Below are 17,987 nucleotides of genomic sequence, written 5' to 3' on the forward strand. Positions count from 1 at the left end.
CTGTGGGAGCTGCTTCCAGTCGTAGGGGGCACAGTCATGGGACATGGGCACTGCCCTTCCAACTGTAGGATGTGGGGTGGGGGCTTCCAGAGCAACCCAGCTAGCAGAGGTTCTCGGCTGTCTGCAGAGGTTCCTAGAAGAGACCGTGACTGGACCACTCGGCCCATCCTAAACTAACCTTGCCACAGCTTCCTGCTTCTCACTCATTCACTTAAGCTTCCCGCTCACCCAGCAGAGGCGGCCAGAGGCTCAAGGGCGTCTCCCGTGCAAGCAACAGCCAGGTCCAAAGTGGCCAATGGTGGGCTGCTGAAAGTGCAGGAGGTGGCCAACCCTGTGTGCATGCATGGAGGCTGTCTGGTGTGATGTTTGTCGGGTGTGATGTTTGCCAATGTGGTTGCCGCCAGAGTACCTTGAACGGCATCAGCCGAGGGGCAGGAGTTCAGAAGGATAGAGGCCTGGGTGTGCATCCTGCAAGGATTTGGGTTGCCAACATTACATTAAAAAAACCACAACCCAGTTAACTAGCTGCCTTTTGATGCGAGGGGCATAGCTCAGGGAGTGAGCACATGCTTTGCGTGTGGGAAGTGCCAGGTTCAGTTACTGATCTTGCCAGTTCCTAGCGGCTCAGTAGAGCTCAAATGAAGAGGGTGCTTTTTAGACAGATTTCATGTGAAGCTGCTTTGTACGGAATTGGACCCTTGGTGCATCTAGTTAGTCCCGTCTCGCAGGGCCTGGCACCCGTTCAGGCCTGTAGACAGCCTCAAAATTTGGGAGGGGGGGACTGCAGAAGTCAGGGCAGGCAGGCTATAAATGTTCAGTGAAAACAGTGAGGCTGGGGAAGAAAGAGAATTTTTTGGTGTGGCAGGTACACGCTATGCCACCAGCTGGCTACGGGTTTGCACCCTTTCCTTGCAGCAGAGGCCTTTTAGAGGTCTGCCAGAAATCTGTTTTATGGATACTGAGGCAAAGAGGGTACTCTGGATTCTGAAAGGAGCAGCACGCTCTTAAAATACTGCCGTTTCTGCCAAAAAGCCAAATACAGAATTGATCAGCTTTGAAAATTTTTATAACAAAGTCAAAACTTTCCTTTTATAAAAAGTTTGCATGAGTGCTCAAAAGAGACATTCCTTTGTCTAAAAGTCCAAGAAGTTATTTCTTATTGGTGATTAAAGAAAATAAACATGTTTGCATTACTTTTCTGTCCGATTTGGGAGTACAGGGAAGCCTCTGCTAGGAAAACATGCTGAAGCCAAAATGGCTTCAGAGCATAAACAAATGAGACTCGTCAGTATAATCAAAGATATGGGTTAGGTTTTGAAAGGTACACTGATGTTGATTTTAACTGAGCACTGTCACTTCTGTTTGCTTGTGATCTTTTGTGATCTTTGCTGTAGGAAAGAAAACCATTGCTGTTTCTTTTTGAAGTTCTGCTAATGGACACAAATGGAAAAGAAGTTAATCCCCTTTTTCATCTCAAACACAGAGGGAGGAGGCAACCTCAACATCCATGAGGTTTGCATGCTGAGGGAGCCTTGTAGTCAGCCCCTCCTGAATAAGGAAAGGTCTTTTGCTCCCTTCGCACTGGCTCACGTCCACCTCCATACACTATCTCTGCAGCAACTTGCCCTTTGCTTTGGCCTGTGGGGCTTTCCCTCTCCCCTAGTCTCTTATCCACATCACCAGCCAGCGTGGAGTTCTAATATCCCATCCCGGGCAGAGTCCGGGAGGCCAACGTCGAGGGAAAGGGTTGCCACTAAGGAAACGGCGCAATGACGAATCAAGAAGAAAACACACTGGGGGTGTGGATTCATTTATGCATTTATCATGTGTTTAGATGGCACAGAAGCAGCATTTCTAGGTTGTGTCAGTAGCTGAGAGGTGGGATTAGAGTGGTCTGGTCTGTGATTAAAATGGCAGGCACAAGGGACTGGGAGCCAAGGTCCTCAGAAATCTCAGGAGAGCAACTGCAGAATTGGAGCAGATAATGTTACTCGGAGATGTGAAGGACTTCCCCCACTCCTTTTCAAAATGGCTAGTGAGATTATGGGGCTCTCCGGTGTTGTGTGCATGCATGCACTGGGGATGGGGGAGATATTTAATGCTTTTCTCTGTAGTGTGAAATTTGGCTCATATGCTTGAGTCCTCTTATGGAATTCATTGCCACTTGAGCATGGCCTCAAGGGTGCTTCAAGCACCTTAGAATGTGGATAGTCATTGAGAGAAGAGGTGAACTGGCTGTTATTAGTCATGAGAACAAAATGGAACCTCTGTGTACCAAGGAAGTATACCTCTGGGTACTAGACAATGAGGACAAACAGCAGTCCTCTGCTTGCAAGCTTCTCAGGTACATCTGGCAATTCTGAGAAACATACCAGCAAGGATTCGAACCGGCAACCTCTGGCTTGCTAGTCAAGTCACTTCCCCGCTGCACCATTAGGTGGTCATTTAGGGAGAGCAATATTGGGGAGAGAGCACCAATGAAGTCCCGAGAATGCATTGAGGGCTCTTCTGTGACATTTACATGGGCTTGTTGTGAGGTGGCAAAAAAGGGGGGTGGTGTATGGAGCCTTCCTGGTCTTGATTGAAAATTCTACTTTGCATTAGCTTATGTGGGGGATTCTCCCAGCTCTGTCCTGCTTAGCAATTCATCAAGGAATTGCAGACCTTCCACTGGTCTCCAGTACATCGCCTCAGAAGCATGCTGACTTGACAGGAGTGCTACCCACCCCGGTAAAAGGTCCTTTTCCTCGTCAGCTACTTTCACATTTTAGAGTTCAGCTGCATTGTTGGAAGCTGACTCTGTGTGTTTTTCCCACACGCAACATCCTCCTCAACAGAGTCTGAGCTATGGCCGTTTCAAATGCCCTGGGCCTCCCCAGTTCCTGCACCGAACTTCTCCAGGACTGCGAGGAGGAGACGTTGGCTTCTTGTGCTTGAAATAATCTAGACCTGAGGCTTTGCACTGTAGCAATATCCAAAACACATCCAGTAACAAAACTCCTTTTCCAAAGGAGCAGAATGAAGTGGTCCATAAAGTGAAACCTCCCCTCCTCCTGAGATGGAGTGAGGTGGACTACCTCAAACGGCAGGTCTTAGGTGCCATAAATGGGCAACAAATGTTCCATCTGCCTTTTATCTTTTGTAACAGTGGCATTTAGATTTTCCACCTTGGGAGCCAAAATCCTTTGCTTGATTGATTGTTAGATTTGTATACCGCCTTTCATTAAAACAATCCCAAGGCGGTTAACATAGAAAAATTAAAACCAGACTATAAAAATTACACCATTAAAATATTAGGCTAAAGAAATAAAAACAGAGACCTAACTAAAAAGATTGTAAGATACATGCATAAAATAACCATACAAAATACAAAGAAGCAGCAGAGGGGACAATCACATAAAAGCCTGGGTAAAAAGCCACGTTTTCACATGCTTTCTAAAAACCGTGATGGAGACAGAGGAGCGAATAGCCACCGGGAGAACATTCCAGAGTCTGGGGGCAGCAACAGAGAAGGCCCTGTCCTGTGTGCATGATAGCCGAGCCTCCCTCATTGTCGGCACCCTGAACAGAGCCTGTTCAGATGACCTTGTCAAGTGGGCAGCAACCCTTGGGAGCAGGTGGTCTCTTGGGTATCCAGGGCCCAAAAGTATTTTACACTTTTTAGAAACCCATTTTTCTCCTCCTCTGGACACAATATTTCATTCAGATATATATTAAACAACTCTTTCTTCAAAGAGCTCGGGGTGGTGTGTAGATCACCCTCCAGCGGCTTGTAATCCTCACAACAGCCCTGAGAAATGAGTTCAGCAAAGATGAGGAGGGGACTGGAAACCATGTCATTTGCAGATGGCTGAAGGAGCTGTGTATGCTTTGGCCTGGAGAAGAGAGGGTGAAGGGGAGATGGGATAGCTGTCCCGTCTTCAAATACCTGAAGGGCTGTTGCATTGAAGAGGGAGAAAGCGGTGACCTCCGTGACTCCTGAGAGCAGGACTAGAACCAACCGATTAGAATGGCAAGGAAGCAGACTGAGGCTAGGCATTGGGAGAGATGTCCTGGCTGTTAAAGCTGTTTGACAGTCTGCCTTGGGCAGCTGCTGAGTGAGAGGGGAGGAAAAGTCCTCCTCACCAGCAGGAGTTAGTGATGATCACCACCAGCCTCTTGTTTCCCCCTCTCACATGTTCAGAAAACAGGAGTGCACACACAGCTCCCAGACTTAGGCAGGATGTTTCTCCTGCCCAAGTTTGGATTGCATGAACAAGCCTAGCGTTTTGCTCCTTCCCTTGTGTCAAAATGTTGTCAAGAACAAATAGGTCCTTTTTAAATAAAAAATAAAGAAAAGGAAAATCCGCTAGTGTGCTGCCTTGGATTGTCTCCATGAGAAAGATAGGGATTGGAAGGGGTGGGGTGGGAAACAACGTATAGATGATGGAAGAAAAGGAACTCTCAAGAGCCTGGCCTAGCCTGCTCTTTCCCGACTGTGCAATCCAAATCCTGTCAAGACCAGTTGAAATGGGGACCAGCAGTCAAACAAGGACCAGCAGGACTCTGGTGCCTTTTCTGCCCAGTTCATCAGGAAGCCAACGAGCCTCCCTTTCCCAACCTCTACCCCCTTGTCCAACTCAGCGCCCCGGAGGTAACCCTAGGACAGTGCCCTGGCTCCAGGAGTTGTCACTGGGGTGGCACTAACGCAACTCTGCTTTCGGCTGCGATAAGAGGAATTCCTTCCACTCTTATCTCCTGCGGAGACAGCTATAAATACAAGCGTAGGCAGAGAATCAGACTACTCAAGAGGAACCAACAGCCTGCAGAGCTAGGTAAGGCATGCGACAGGTTGTGTGTGGGGGGGGGGGCGGAGGGGGTCACTCCCCTTGCTGGGGATCAAGCCACTGGATGGAAGCACAAATTACTTTGTAAAGGAAAATGCCAGCTTTCTCTGATATTGCATATTCCTGGAAACGGCTTATATAGATCAAGTTTCCAATGATATAATCTGAAGATTCCATACCTGCACACATTAAAGTAAACTAGGAGGATACATTCCAGATTGTAGCCATGGATGCAAAAGGGTATGATTTTGGTATGGAATCAATGCAGAAGTTTTCAGTTTCTTCTAAATGGTTTGATAGGTTCTTGCCCACAGAATAAATATTTATGAGTCTCTTAACTAACAATGGATGTATTGTCAATAACCTGTAACCCAGCTGGATCGATGTATTTTTTTTTCTCAAGTCAAAGTGAATTCCCTTTAATTTTAAGGGAATGTTCATATTTGCTTTGGCCCTTCATGGGCAAACTAGAAGAAGAAGGAGATTTCCCTCAAGCTCAACTCCTGCCTGTAGGCTTCCGGTGGCATCTAGTGGGCCACTGTGTGAAACAGGATGCTGGACTAGATGGGCCTGCTTGAGCCTGATCCAGCAGGGCTGTTCTTATATTCAGCATTAATGCACCTTAATGTGCATCTTGTAACCTGGGGATGGCGGTGAAGGTGTGATGCTCTTTCTGAGGTGTGATGTTGGGGTATATGATGGATCTGAGGTCATCGCTCAGTGGTAGAGCATCTGCTTTGCATGCAGAAGGTCCCAAAATCAAGCCCTGGAAGCATCTCCAGGTAGGGCAGAGAAACACTCCTGCCTGCAACCTTGGAGAAGCCGCTGCCAGTCTGTGAAGACAATACTGAGCTAGATGGACCAAGGGTCTGACTCTATAGGGCCGCTTCCTATGTGCCTATGCAGCTGAAGTTGAGTTCACGCCATGGACCATTAAAAGGTGTGGTGTTTTCTTTTCTTTTTAGTGGCATGCGGGCTTTCTTTCTTTCTTGAGACATCTGGGCAGAGGAATTGGCATATCAGGAAGCAACTTCAAGCCACTCCTGAGAGCCCTTTCTATTGAAGTGTTGAGTTTATTGATTTGGCAGTGCCCTGGAAAGGAAAAGATATTTTCTAACAATCGTATTGGAAGTCTTTGGAAGGACTATTGGAAAATGGCCAGTTATGGAAGTAGAGGCAAGGATGGAGCGTGGAGAGCTATTGATAGTGATTAAGAGGAGCCAGAGTCCAGCCTCAATACCTGCTGCAGGACCAGGATTCAGCCTTGAAACATGGGGCTGTCCTGATCTAGAGTGTGTCAGCAGCTCTGCAGGGCAATCAGCACCCAGCAGGGCTGAAGATGAGCCAAAGGTCATCCCCAGAAGAAACCAGAGCATGCTTTGAAGGCTCAGCCTTGAAATAATAGCCGGGGTGGGGGGAGAGGTAACTTTGGGCCTCTGCAGTGCCACATTACCACATCTCTGGATTGAGAGGTCAGTACAGGGGCGTAACTATAATAGGGCAAGGGGAGATAGTTGTCTGGGGGCCCACTGCCTTGCCCCCCCCAGGCAAGTCACATGACTGACTCCTCCAGCTGCACACCCTCCCGGGCTTCCTTCAGTTGTATTCATCCTCCGAAATTGATGTGAGTGTGAAGACCTGGAGCTACTAGAACAGCAGGTCTTTCTCTAGTACTATTCAATGACTTGCATCGTCCACAATTTACAAAACCTAAAAAAAAAAATTTAGGATGGGGAGAGAGAGAGAGAGAGAGAGAGAGAGAGAGAGAGAGAGAGAGAGAGAGAGAGGTGTTGCATTTTAAAATCTTGTCTCTGGGCCCACTCCAACCTTGCTACGCCCCTGGGTCAGAAGAACCAGTTTTCAGACGGGGCTGAAGTACTCCACACCTCCTTGAAAAGAAAAGAAATTAACCATGACTAGTAAACAAGACTGAAGATCAAGGTTGCCAGCTGACCAGCAAATTATATCCCTCCCTGCTCCTGTGATCTCAGAAATCAGCAGGCAAAGATTTCCACTGAGAGAAACATTATTGCCTCCTGGTGTCTACGTATCTTATTTACTAATTCAGCTTTATTATCCATCTTCTTTATTATTTGTTTCTCTATGTAAACCGCTTTGGAAACATTTGTTGGAAAGTGGTATAGAACTGTTGTTGTTGTCGTTATCAAGTGCCTGTTCAAGGCACAGGAGGAGAGCCCAGCAAAAGGAAACGGCAACAGTGCCCTTTTCACCGTGTAATCCTAAATGTAGGGCCTGCGCCCTGGACAGCACGACTCCCCTCCGTTACCAACCGGATTCTGGAGTTGGAGCCTTTTGTGTCCGCTCTGGCACCAGGATAGCAAGCTAGGGAAAGGAGGAGCCGGTGAACCCCCCACGGTCCCAGATTACTTTGGAGGCCTGGGTTAATGGATAACAGGGTCAGGGCGGTCACCCCATCCTGCCCCTCTCATAAATGGCTGTCCTGGTTCTCTGACCGACATACCCCATTCTTCTGTCTTTTCAGTGGCTTGAGTCTCTTCCACCATGGCGTTTGCTGCTGTCTTCCTAGCCTTGGCCGTCTTCACAGGTGAGTGAGGGTCTCTCAGGCCAGCCTGGCCCCCTCCCCATGCCCCACGGTATCTACCTGCTATAAGAACGCTGTATCTTATAAAATCCAATCCACTGGGGAATGGGGAGCATCCGAAAGGAAGTTATCTGTCATGAATTCTGGCAGGAGAGGAATTATCTGGGTTGGCAGATTTGGCTTATTTTAAGCCAAACTTTGGGTTATGGCCCATTTGACCCATGAGTATACCCCAGAGACTAACACTGAAAGAAAATGGCTTACAAAATGTCCTCTGTTACTTCTCTCTTTTTGTGTGGGGCCGGGGGACCCAGACATGGATAAATTATGTGATTAAACTCTGGTCCAGTCACGCCCTCAAGCCCTAGACTATCAGGTTCTGTGGTAAAATTTGACAGGAATATTGCACTAAGATTGTGGGGGGGTGGAGAGGCAAGTTCCTCACTTTCCCTCAGAGAAGCTGTTCTGTTGCAGTGAAATGGTTAAAATTTTATTGCAATGAAGTTTATAAATGAGCAACATACATATGGTTGTGTCCGTTGGAATGTATTTCCTGTTGCCCGCCTCTGGTAAAATATTTTCTGTACAATAATTCCTTTAAAAAAAGAGAGAGAGAAGAGGGGGGGAAAGAAAAAAAAGATAAATGAAGAACAATCGAGACATGAAATAAATATGAACACACTAGTCCTACAAATGCTACAAAGGAGAGGAGAGCTGGTCTTGTGGTAGCAAGCATGACTTGTCCCCATAGCTAAGCAGGGTCTGCCCTGGTTGCATATGAATGGGAGACTTGATGTGTGAGCACTGCAAGATATTCCCCTCAAGGGATGGAGCCACTCTCGGAAGAGCATCAAAAGGTTCCAAGTTCCCTCCCTGGAAGCATCTCCAAGATAGGGCTGAGAGAGATTCCTACCCGCAACCTTGGAGAAGCCGCTGCCAGTCGGTGTAGACAATACTGAGCTAGATAGACCAATGGTCTGACTCAGTATATGGCAGTTTCCTGTGTTTCCTATGCTTACATACAGAAAGAGACAGCTGTGGGAAATTTAATATTGCCGTCACAGTTGGACGGACACATCTAGGGAGGTTTTCCCGATTTTGTTTTTGAATCAGAGAGGGTCTTATTCGAGGTCTGCTTCCCTTCCACAGGCACTCAAGCCTCTTTTATGAATGACGAGCCTCAGCCACGTCAACGTCTGGAGCAGATCCAGGACACCATCCGGGAGTATCTCCAGTCAATTCGAAATTCAGAACTGGGCAAGGGAATCAAGTATGTGAGCAAGCTGGACTTGGGAAGCTGCCAACATTACAAATATATATATATATATATATATATATATATATATATATATATATATATATATAAAATCTCTCTGCCACCACAATCCCAATCACAGGTTGTGCTGACCCGGGAGGATTGTCCTGCCAGAAAGTCAAATTGCCCTTGTTGATAACAGAATCACTGCTAAGAGATGGGATGGAGGGACTCCCTCCCCGTCCGATTTTCAATGTCGATCCTATTGCTAAAGCAGGGTTGGCCAACTGGAGGCACTCCAGCTGTCCTTGGATTACAACTCCTATCATCCCCACTCACAGTTCCTGAAGCAGGGCTTGATGAGAGTTGTAGTCCTAGAACAGAGAGCCTCAGGTTGGCCAACCCTGCTCCAAAGTTACACGTAAGCACACACACCAATGCCTGGCTTGACTTGCTCATTCACAGGGGTAGTTTTGGGTGCTCCTCAACGGTGTGTGGAACCCTGAAATTTGCTGCGCATGCCAGCCAAGGCGTCCTGAGGCTCAAAACCAGACACTGACACATCTCTTCTTTGAAGCAAAGCACTTGACCTAAAATAATTAAGACCCTTCTGCACTAAAAACTGTGACACACACAGTGTTCAAGAGATTGTTTTAGCTGACCACGGTTTGGAGTATATGCAAATAGGACATTGCAACAGGTCTTACCGTGACCCAAGTATCCACAGTTGGCGAGGTTTTTTAGTGATGTGTGTGTGTTTCAGCTATTGGGGGTGGGTGTTCAGAGGTTTGATCTGCTCATTCCTTTTGGTGACCCTTGCAATTTAAAATGCCTTTGAATTTTTATTTTTATTTTGGGGGGGGGGGCGGTTTCGGAAAATGTCCAGAGGTTTGATCTGCTCATTCTTCTTGGTGACTCCTGGCAATATTGCAGGATTTTTTTCTGATTTTATTTTAGCAATTTAAAAAATATGTTCCCTCTTATTTTTAGGCCTTTTTGTGGGCATGGTTCCCCTAACCCCCTGTTTCCCATTGACTTTAATGCCTCACCAACTGCAAATTCGCCAATGGTGAGGTTTTGCCGGAACGAAACCCTAGCCGTTGGCAAGGGATGACTGACTGTATTATATATGAGGAGAGAGCCAGCGTGGTGTAGTGGTTAGAGTGCTGGACTAGGACTGGGGAGACCCGAGTTCCAATCCCCATTCAGCCATGAGACTAGCTGGGTGACTCTGGGCCAGTCACTTATCTCTCAGCCTAACCTAACTCGCAGGATTGTTGTGAGCATAAACATGCACAATGTTTTGGGCTCCAGGAAGGAACAATGGAGAATACTTGTAAAAATAGATAAGAACATAATATTGTATGCCACTTGGGACATGACGTATATGGAAAGGCAGAATATACATATTTTAGTAAATAAATGACAGAATGTTGTCACAACTTTGAATATATTTCAGTAGCGCCCCTGTTCGTGGCAAACTTTGTGCCATGAATTCACTAAGTGGTCTCAGCCCTAGTCCCTCATCTGCAATCTGGGGATAAATGGACTTTGGCCATTGTGGCAGGGGATGATGGAAGTTGTAGTCCAGCCACCACTGGGGACCCAAGGTTAAGAACCCCCTGAGCTTAAGAATGGGGTTGGACGGCGGGGAACAACCCTGCAAACTGAAGAGTGATTCTTCATCGTGACGTGTTGCTTGAAGGGCCACCAGCCTAGTGCTAATCTGCTGCTCCTTCTCCACAGCACCCATATCACGGAGGGCATCAGCAGCGCTCAAAGCTACCAGGCGGAACTGCAGAAGCAACTTCCTCCGGCGGCCCAGCAGTTGCTGCAGAAGTTCGTTTCGGACCTGCAGGAGCTGAAGCAGAGAGTGGAGCCCTTCACAGAGGACCTGAAGCAGAAGCTGCAGGGCCTGCATGCCGGCCTGGCCCCGTACGCCGAAGATCTCCTGGACAAAGCGGAGCAGCACACGGAGACCCTCCGGCAGACCCTGACCACCCGCACCGAGGAGCTGAGGCAGAGGCTGCAGCAAAACGTCAACGAGCTGGGGCCTTACGCCGACCAGCTGAAGGCCAGGGTTCTGCAGCACTTCCAGGAGCTGGAGCAAGGAGTGGAGCAGCTGCAAAGCAGCTTCAGCCAAGTCCGCGACAACCTCTACCCTTACGCCGAGCAACTGCCGCAGAAGCTCATCCCTCTGGCCGAAGACCTCCAGAACCGCCTCAACAACTTCTGGACCTCTGCTCTGGAAAGCTTCCAGTGAGGATCCAGGCTAGCAACCCAAGAAGGGGGAGGCCGGGTGGGAGGGATGGAGGCTCCTCTCTGAGCACTGGGAACCCACCAGCTGGTGCCTCCCCCGTGAGGCTTAAAGGGGCCTATGGGACCACACAGCACCCTGACTATACACCGCCACCTTGTGCCTGTAACCATCCCTTCTGTGGGACAATAAAAGGACTCCCAGGAACAATCCTTGTTGTCACTGTGACCTTTATTGGGATGGGAGGCTGGAGATGTGAGGGGGGAAAGAATGCAAGCATTAAAAAGCGAGGTGAGGGTAGGGTGCCTGGATTTCTGTTCTGCAATACTCCCAGTGGGGTTCAGGGTCTTCTCTGGGCTTCTCAAAATGTAGGTCCCCAGATGAGGTTGGACTACAATTCCCGTTACGCCCAGCTACCATGGCTGAAAAGGAGTTATTTATTAATAACTGCTTCTCCAGTTTCTCTAAGGCAAGGATGCTCAACTTTGACCCTCCTGCAGATGTTGGCCGACAACTCCCATAACCCTTGAGTGTTGGCCACTGTGGCTGGGAATCATGGTAGTCCAAAAACAGCTGGAGGGCCAGAGTTGAGCAGCCCTGCTCTAAGGTATCATCCCGCTAATCTAAAGGGTAGATTCTGACAAGCAGATACTGGCACGTGGACCCGGCCGGTAGAGCCCTTTCAGCTTCTGGCCTTTAAGTATCCCACCCCCACAACCAGGATGGCCATTATAAGAACTGTGCTGCAGGTCAAAATAAATGTGTTCCACTTCATACCCTTCCCCGTTCCTTCCCAGCTCCTCAGTTGCGGGGCCAGAGAGTATTGCTAATGGAAGGGGTAGTTCTTTGCTCTCTGAATGTTTTAGAGAGGTGGCTGGGAAACCAGAGAGAAGTTGACTGTTGCGTCTAATTTGACCCTTAGATGCAACAAGGTGATCTGGATTCTGGGTTTCCCTTGGGCTTTTAATGTTTTCCTTCAAAGTAGCACCACGGAGCTGCTAATTTGATCGGGGAAGTGGGACTGGGGGAGAGGAACTTAACCCGTTCCTCCTGAGCTCTTTCCCCCCCAATCCAAATCTAGCTCCTAAAGCTGCTATTAATTAATCTCTCAGAAGGAAGGAAATCTAAGCAGATACAGCAACTGAAACGGGTGGTTTCTTTCTTCTCGTAGAATTAGTAGTAGCTGCAGGCAGGTGGGATTTAGAGTGAAGAGATGTGCCGTAAGAAAGGGTAAACTCCCCTTTCTCCAGCAATATCTGCCTGATCAAATTAACAGCCCAATGTTGCTGCTTTGAATGAAAGGAAATTGAAAATCAAGGAAGATTCTGATTGTAAACAGACGGAATCATATCGGTTTTGGTCTTGAGCTGGCTTTTCATTGGCGAGCTTCCTGCTGTTGGCATTTGGGTGTCACATGAAAAAGGTACTTGCCACTTCCAACGACATGGTGTATGGGTCCAGTTGTGTGTTACAGAACCCTGTTGAGAACTCGGACAGCTGCTATGGAGGTGGGCTGTTGTTCTTGAGAGAACTTCAGTCAGAAGGGGTATTTTGCAATATCAGGAACAAGCAGAGGACATCACAACATATGCCCCACCAGTCCTCTGCCTCTGTTCGGTTGTCAACATCAGGGAAGAGATTAGGCACACACAGCCCTGGGATGTAGGCCAACAAACAGTGTGATTTGCAGGACGGGCTCTGCTCCAGCCAACCCAAACAGGATATTTGGACCCCTGGGCTGTGAAGCAGATAAACAAGGTGGCCTTGAGGATGAGGTGCACTGAAGACCCTGCCTCAGGTGGTCTTCACAATTCGGGACAGCTAATTTGGAGCAAATGTCATCCCAAAGGTAGTACGTTTACCCCCACCAACAGCAACCAGCTTCACGGGTCAGGGAAACAAAACAGCAGACGAAAGCAGCCCTAAGAGTAACCCTTTCCCATCCAGTTCAGGCATCTCAACTGCTTTGTAGTCTTAAATAAAACTTCAAGAGAACTAGCCATGGCTCTCCTATGTAACACTGAACATTTCTTGAATGGTTTTTCTCTCTGGAAAGCAAAACAGAGAACTCTGCAATATCCATCGATACCCCTCTGAGGAGCGGGCAATGTAGTGTGTGTAATGAAAACAGCAACCTTTTTACGCCGTGTAATGTAGTGTGTGTAATAATGCAGACATACCTTGCAGCCTCACCAGCCCTCCACAAGATGCCCCCTCCGCATGGGTGAGCCCCTCTGTGATTGGTGGGGCTTACCAGGAGTGGAGTGCATATATTATGCTTCCCTTGGCAGCGACTGGTGTGGTAGAGGAATGGCAGATACCAACAGAACAGCACTCGGCCTCATGCTGCGGAGTAAATGTTGAGCGAAGCCACTTCGAATAACACGGGTGGCACTGAGGGAAGAAGCAGCCCCTCCCCTCTGCTCTCGGGTTTTGTTTTGGTGCCAGTTCACATGGCATGCCTCTGTGTTTGTGTTTTCCTTCTAGCCAATTGGGGCAGGGGAGCTTTTATCTGCATTTCTAAAGAGAGTATTCCTCTTATCATGCTAATGATTCAGTGCCTCTCTCTATTTGCTCCAGCGTTTTCAGAAAAAGTAGCTTAAAACCAGCATTTTTGAAACCCAGAAATATGTCAAGATAATCTAGAATTCACATCACAATGCCTGCTTTCTATGTGGAGTGGGTCCAAGGATCTCAAAGGGACTTTGGGGTATGTTTGGCTGGTGTGTGAACACACACACACTCTCTTCCGGAGGAGATTCGGGGGAACAGCCCTGTCTGTAAAGCCTCCAGCTATTGTTGAACTACAATTCCCAATTGTGGTTGAGGATGGTGGGAGTTGGAGTTAACAGAACGGTTGGAGGGCCAGGTTTACCCACCCTTGACTAGCTAGGCCCAATCCTCCTTAAGGGTCAGGCGGCAGCAGCATCCGTGCTGGCGGGCGCGTTCCAGATTAGACCCTGCAAGAGGGTCACGGCGTATCTCTGAAGTGTGCTTCCACACTTTCTGTGTTGTGACACTGCAATCCCTACGCTGACAGCAGGGTGCCATTCACATTTCTGATGCCTTGTTTCGGATTTAATTGTTGTCATTCATTGATAAAATGTTGTATGTCCGGCATAATGAAGGTTGCTGTTTTTACATGTTGTTCGTTTTTGTGAGATTGCTCCCCCTGCTGGGTGCTTTGCTATTTACATTTTGAATGCGATTTGCCTGAACGGAAGCATTTTGCCGCTGTTGAGTGGCTAATCAGGAACGCGTCCTGGAGCAGCTAACAAAGCTAATGAGGAACCAGCGACAGAGCACTGAAAAAGCACAGGAAGGGCTCTTTTATAACTTGATCTGGAGAAATGAGACTCAACAATATTGTCCCCTCGCCAATATATGCCAAACGTAATATTGCGATATGACTTTTCTTGGTGATCTCTAAGGGCCAAGGACCCAAGTCCCAGCGCTTCCCAGAAAAATCACTGCTCCTTTGATGGAAACACAGGGGCATTGACCCACTGTCTGAACTCGCTTCTATGTTCTCGGAATGCCTTCAGAATGGGAGCAAACAAAGACTGCATGATCTGGCTGCCCTTCTGCAACCCGGCTTTGAGGTGCTCCCACAGCTGGCCTGCAATGGGCTCAAAGAACTTCTGCTCCTCTTGCAGTTGGCGCCGAGTTTTGTTGACGTAAGGGCTCAGCTCTTGCAGGAGCTTCTCCAGCTTCTCGTTCAACTTGGGGTCCAGCTCCATAATTCTGGCCACTTGGCCATGGAGCTGCCCCCCTATATCCAGATTGACTCTCTCTAGGACTAGATCAGCTTTGGCCTGCAGCACCTGCAAGAATTCCTCTTCCTTAGGCATCAGCTTTTCCCTTACTTCATGTAGAACATTAATAGCCTTCTCGGCCACCCCAGCTGGGATGTAAGCTATGATGTCATAGGTTTGTGAGACCTCAGTGGGTAACTCTTCCACCAGGCTGTTCAAGAGCTGATTGGCTTTGGAATATCTGTCAGAAAGATCCTCACTGTAGGAAAAGAATAGAGGGAGGGTGAGGTTTGGCCAGGATGGAAGAGCTCCCTCTCTTAGTAGAGAGAGCCAGCATAGTGTAGTGGTTAGAGTGCTGGACTAGGACCAGGGAGACCCGAGTTCAAATCCCCATTCAGCCATGATCCTTGCTGGGTGACTCTGGGCCAGTCACTTCTCTCTCAGCCTAACTACTTCACAGGGTTGTTGTGAGGAGAAACCTAAGTGTGTAGTACACCGCTCTGGGCTCCTTGGAGGAAGAGCGGGATATAAATGTTAATAATAATAATAGTAGTAGTAGTAGTAGTAGTAGTAGTAACCTTCTGAATTCAAGAGCCAGCCACCAGGTTGCACCTACCACATGCAAGGCATGATCCTGACTGTGTCTTTTCAGCTCCCACTGACAGGCAAAGAAAAAGTGGAGAGATTTGAAGTCAGAGCAAGCCTGGCAAGGAAGGAACAGGCGCTGGCCAATTGATGCCTTCCATTGTTTCACTCTTGTTTCTCTCTCCCTCTTTGCAGCTAATATCCCCTAGCATCTGGGAGAGGGAATCCTAGACAGGAGAGCTTCCTAACCGAGGCTCCTGGGCGGTGGGGTTCAATTCCCATCACGCCTTCTCTATAGCCACCCAGGACTTTGTGATACACTCCCTCCCAGAATAAGAGCAGCATAAACTCTGGAGCTTTTAGAATAATTCTCAAGACATACCTGTTCAACGAGGCTTTTAGTTAAAACCATTCTAGTTAGAATTTTAAATTGTGCATGCTTTTAATTATTTAACTGTCTTGAAGTTTGGGGGTGTATGTTAATCTTGGTGTGAATCTCGTGGAGACTTTGGTTGTAGATGGCGTATATATATCGTAGACTTGGAAAAGAATATTCTCCAGTGCATTTAGTAGAATGGATAGTATCATTCTCTGACATATTCTCTTCAATTCTAATTAATTCTTTGGTGAATATTCTTTTCAAAGTCTACACATCCAGGCATAGGAAGTTGTTCAGAATCTAAAGTTGTGCAGAATTAATGCACAGCTGCCATGTCTGGCTATAAATACAAATCTATCAAGTGGAAATCTAGGCAACTTTGCAAGAGTGGCATTTTTCCTCTGCACCAGACAAGGATTCTGCTCAACAAATGAGAATTGTGAGGTTCAGCTGTCTGGTCACCTGGGTGATAATCTGGCACCATTGGCCTCTACTTCAGCCCCTGAGGTTCCTAATTTCTGCTGCAGATTGCCTATGCTGGAAGGTACTGCAGGATCAAAAGATAAGGCTGCTTTGCTTACTTACCCCGCTCGTCCAAGCTCCGATCGTGAGACCAAGGCCAACTTTTCCTCCACTGCAGTTCTGACGTTTCCCGCAAATTCCTGGATCTCCACCATTAACTTGGCCGCCTTGGAAACTGACTCATCGCTAAGGACAATCGGGGACGCTGGAGGAGAAAGATCATTTCAGCATCACGTCTTCTACTGCAGAAGGTGAGTTAGGGCAACAGCTTGCTGGTTGCACTGGGATCGGCACCCAACCTTTGCTTGACATCATAAAAATGCGTGTGATTCCATAGGGCAAGAGTTCCCCACCTTGGGTCCCAGAGGGTGGTAGACCACAACTCCCATCATCCCCTGCCACAATGGCTCTGTCTGTAGCTTCTTGTTGCCCTACTTTATTGTTGCTGAACATGTTACACGGCCCATCCGCCACAACCCCAAGATCTCTTTTTACTTAAAAACCATTGCAGGTTGCAAAAACCATTGCATGTATGTCTGAAGCTAGGATTCTTTTGCCCCACCGTGCATCAGTTCCTTTACACTGACTCAGTTTTCCATTCTGCTTACCGTGTGCAAGAGAAGGTTAAAAGGAGGCTATTCTTCCATCCTGTAGGGCTTTGAAGTTTGAGACCTTTGTGGGTAGAATAGTTTCTAAGTCACTTCTGAATTAAGCCCTTATCTAAAGACTGGTCTCTCTGCCTCCGAGCAGAGTGTGTTATATATCTGGGGCCAGTGCTGAAGAAGGAGGTGTGTGTCTCTCTCAGAGTGGTGAAGAGGACCTCCTCTGCCCCTGCCTGTTGTCGTGGCTAAGCAGACCCTGCATATGAGCCAAGAAGAGCTTCCAGTTTCTCAAGGATAGAATGGGTGCTCTCTCAGGGTCAGCCAAGAAAGAGACTTCTGAATTCCCAGCTGCAGGTAGAAACACACACACACCCGCACACACTCACCTGTGCACATGGCCCAGGCCAGCGTAAGAAGAAGGAGCTTCATGGTAGCTCTGTGGAGGCTCCTGAGAACCTGCTGCTGGGATGGAGGAGGTGCTATCTCTGAGTGGTGGTGAGCTTTGAGGGGAGAGAAATGATCCCCCTCCCGCCCCCCGCCCCGGGCCTCCTGTCATTCATTAACATAGGGCATTGGCCCTAGGCATCTGTGGGTGTGGGGACTTGCCTCCTGGCCCATCTCAAGGTCACGGCCACAGCAGTAGCAGCTTGTGCTAGTGAGCTTGGGGCGGGAGTTGTGGCAAAGGGGTCAAGTCGGGTTGCTCCTGTCTCTCTCTCCTGCCCCGTCCAAGAGCTGTGCTGCCTGCAGGCTGCCCATCCATCAGGTCGAGCTGCACCACACTGTCCAAAACTGGAGAGTCGGAGGGAGGGAGAGAGAGTGCTAGTTCACTAAAGTAATGAAAGTCCTGCTCCCCTCCTTGGGGAAAACCAAAATCTTTGGGTCATGAATCTCCAGGGCTGATCCCAGAGGGCAATTGTTCGTTTGTCACCCCTGGCTGTAGTTTGATGCATTGTGCGTATTGGGTGGGTGTGTGGGTGCGGGCTGAGGGTAGCAGATACCAACAGGAGGGCGCCTAGGCCAGGGATGGCCAAACATGGCTCTCCCGCTATTGTTGAACCAGACCTCTCATCGTGGAGGACGATGGGAGTTGTAGTTCAACAACAGCTGGAGGGCCCAATTTGCCCACCCTTGACCTTGTTCCAATCCTCCTTGGGGGCAGGCATCAGCAGCATTCCCTACTGGAGTGCTGAGCCCTGGCCTCTGCCCGAGAATCCTGTCTGCTGATGTGGGGCCTGCACAGAGG

General features: G+C 48.3%; 2 protein-coding genes across 2 annotated transcripts; one reads left to right on the forward strand and one right to left on the reverse strand.

Moving 5' to 3' along the window:
* The first annotated feature begins 4,728 nt into the window (after window positions 1-4,728).
* On the forward strand, window positions 4,729-11,111 carry LOC128332588 (apolipoprotein A-I-like). Its single transcript, XM_053267038.1, has 4 exons — window positions 4,729-4,814; window positions 7,330-7,392; window positions 8,539-8,659; window positions 10,391-11,111. The coding sequence occupies exons 2-4, from the start codon at window positions 7,350-7,352 to the stop codon at window positions 10,905-10,907; spliced, it is 681 nt and encodes a 226-aa protein (XP_053123013.1). The 5' UTR covers window positions 4,729-4,814; window positions 7,330-7,349; the 3' UTR covers window positions 10,908-11,111.
* Window positions 11,112-14,215: 3,104 nt separating this feature from the next.
* LOC128332586 (uncharacterized) lies at window positions 14,216-17,266 on the reverse strand. The gene is made up of 3 exons (XM_053267035.1): window positions 17,131-17,266; window positions 16,206-16,347; window positions 14,216-14,915 (listed from the first exon to the last, which is right to left on the reverse strand). Exons 1-3 carry the CDS (start codon window positions 17,171-17,173, stop codon window positions 14,369-14,371), a joined length of 732 nt encoding a protein of 243 aa, XP_053123010.1. The 5' UTR covers window positions 17,174-17,266; the 3' UTR covers window positions 14,216-14,368.
* Between the last annotated feature and the right edge of the window lie 721 nt (window positions 17,267-17,987).

The sequence above is a fragment of the Hemicordylus capensis genome, chromosome 7 (assembly GCF_027244095.1).
Source record: "Hemicordylus capensis ecotype Gifberg chromosome 7, rHemCap1.1.pri, whole genome shotgun sequence".
Classification (NCBI taxonomy): domain Eukaryota; kingdom Metazoa; phylum Chordata; class Lepidosauria; order Squamata; family Cordylidae; genus Hemicordylus; species Hemicordylus capensis.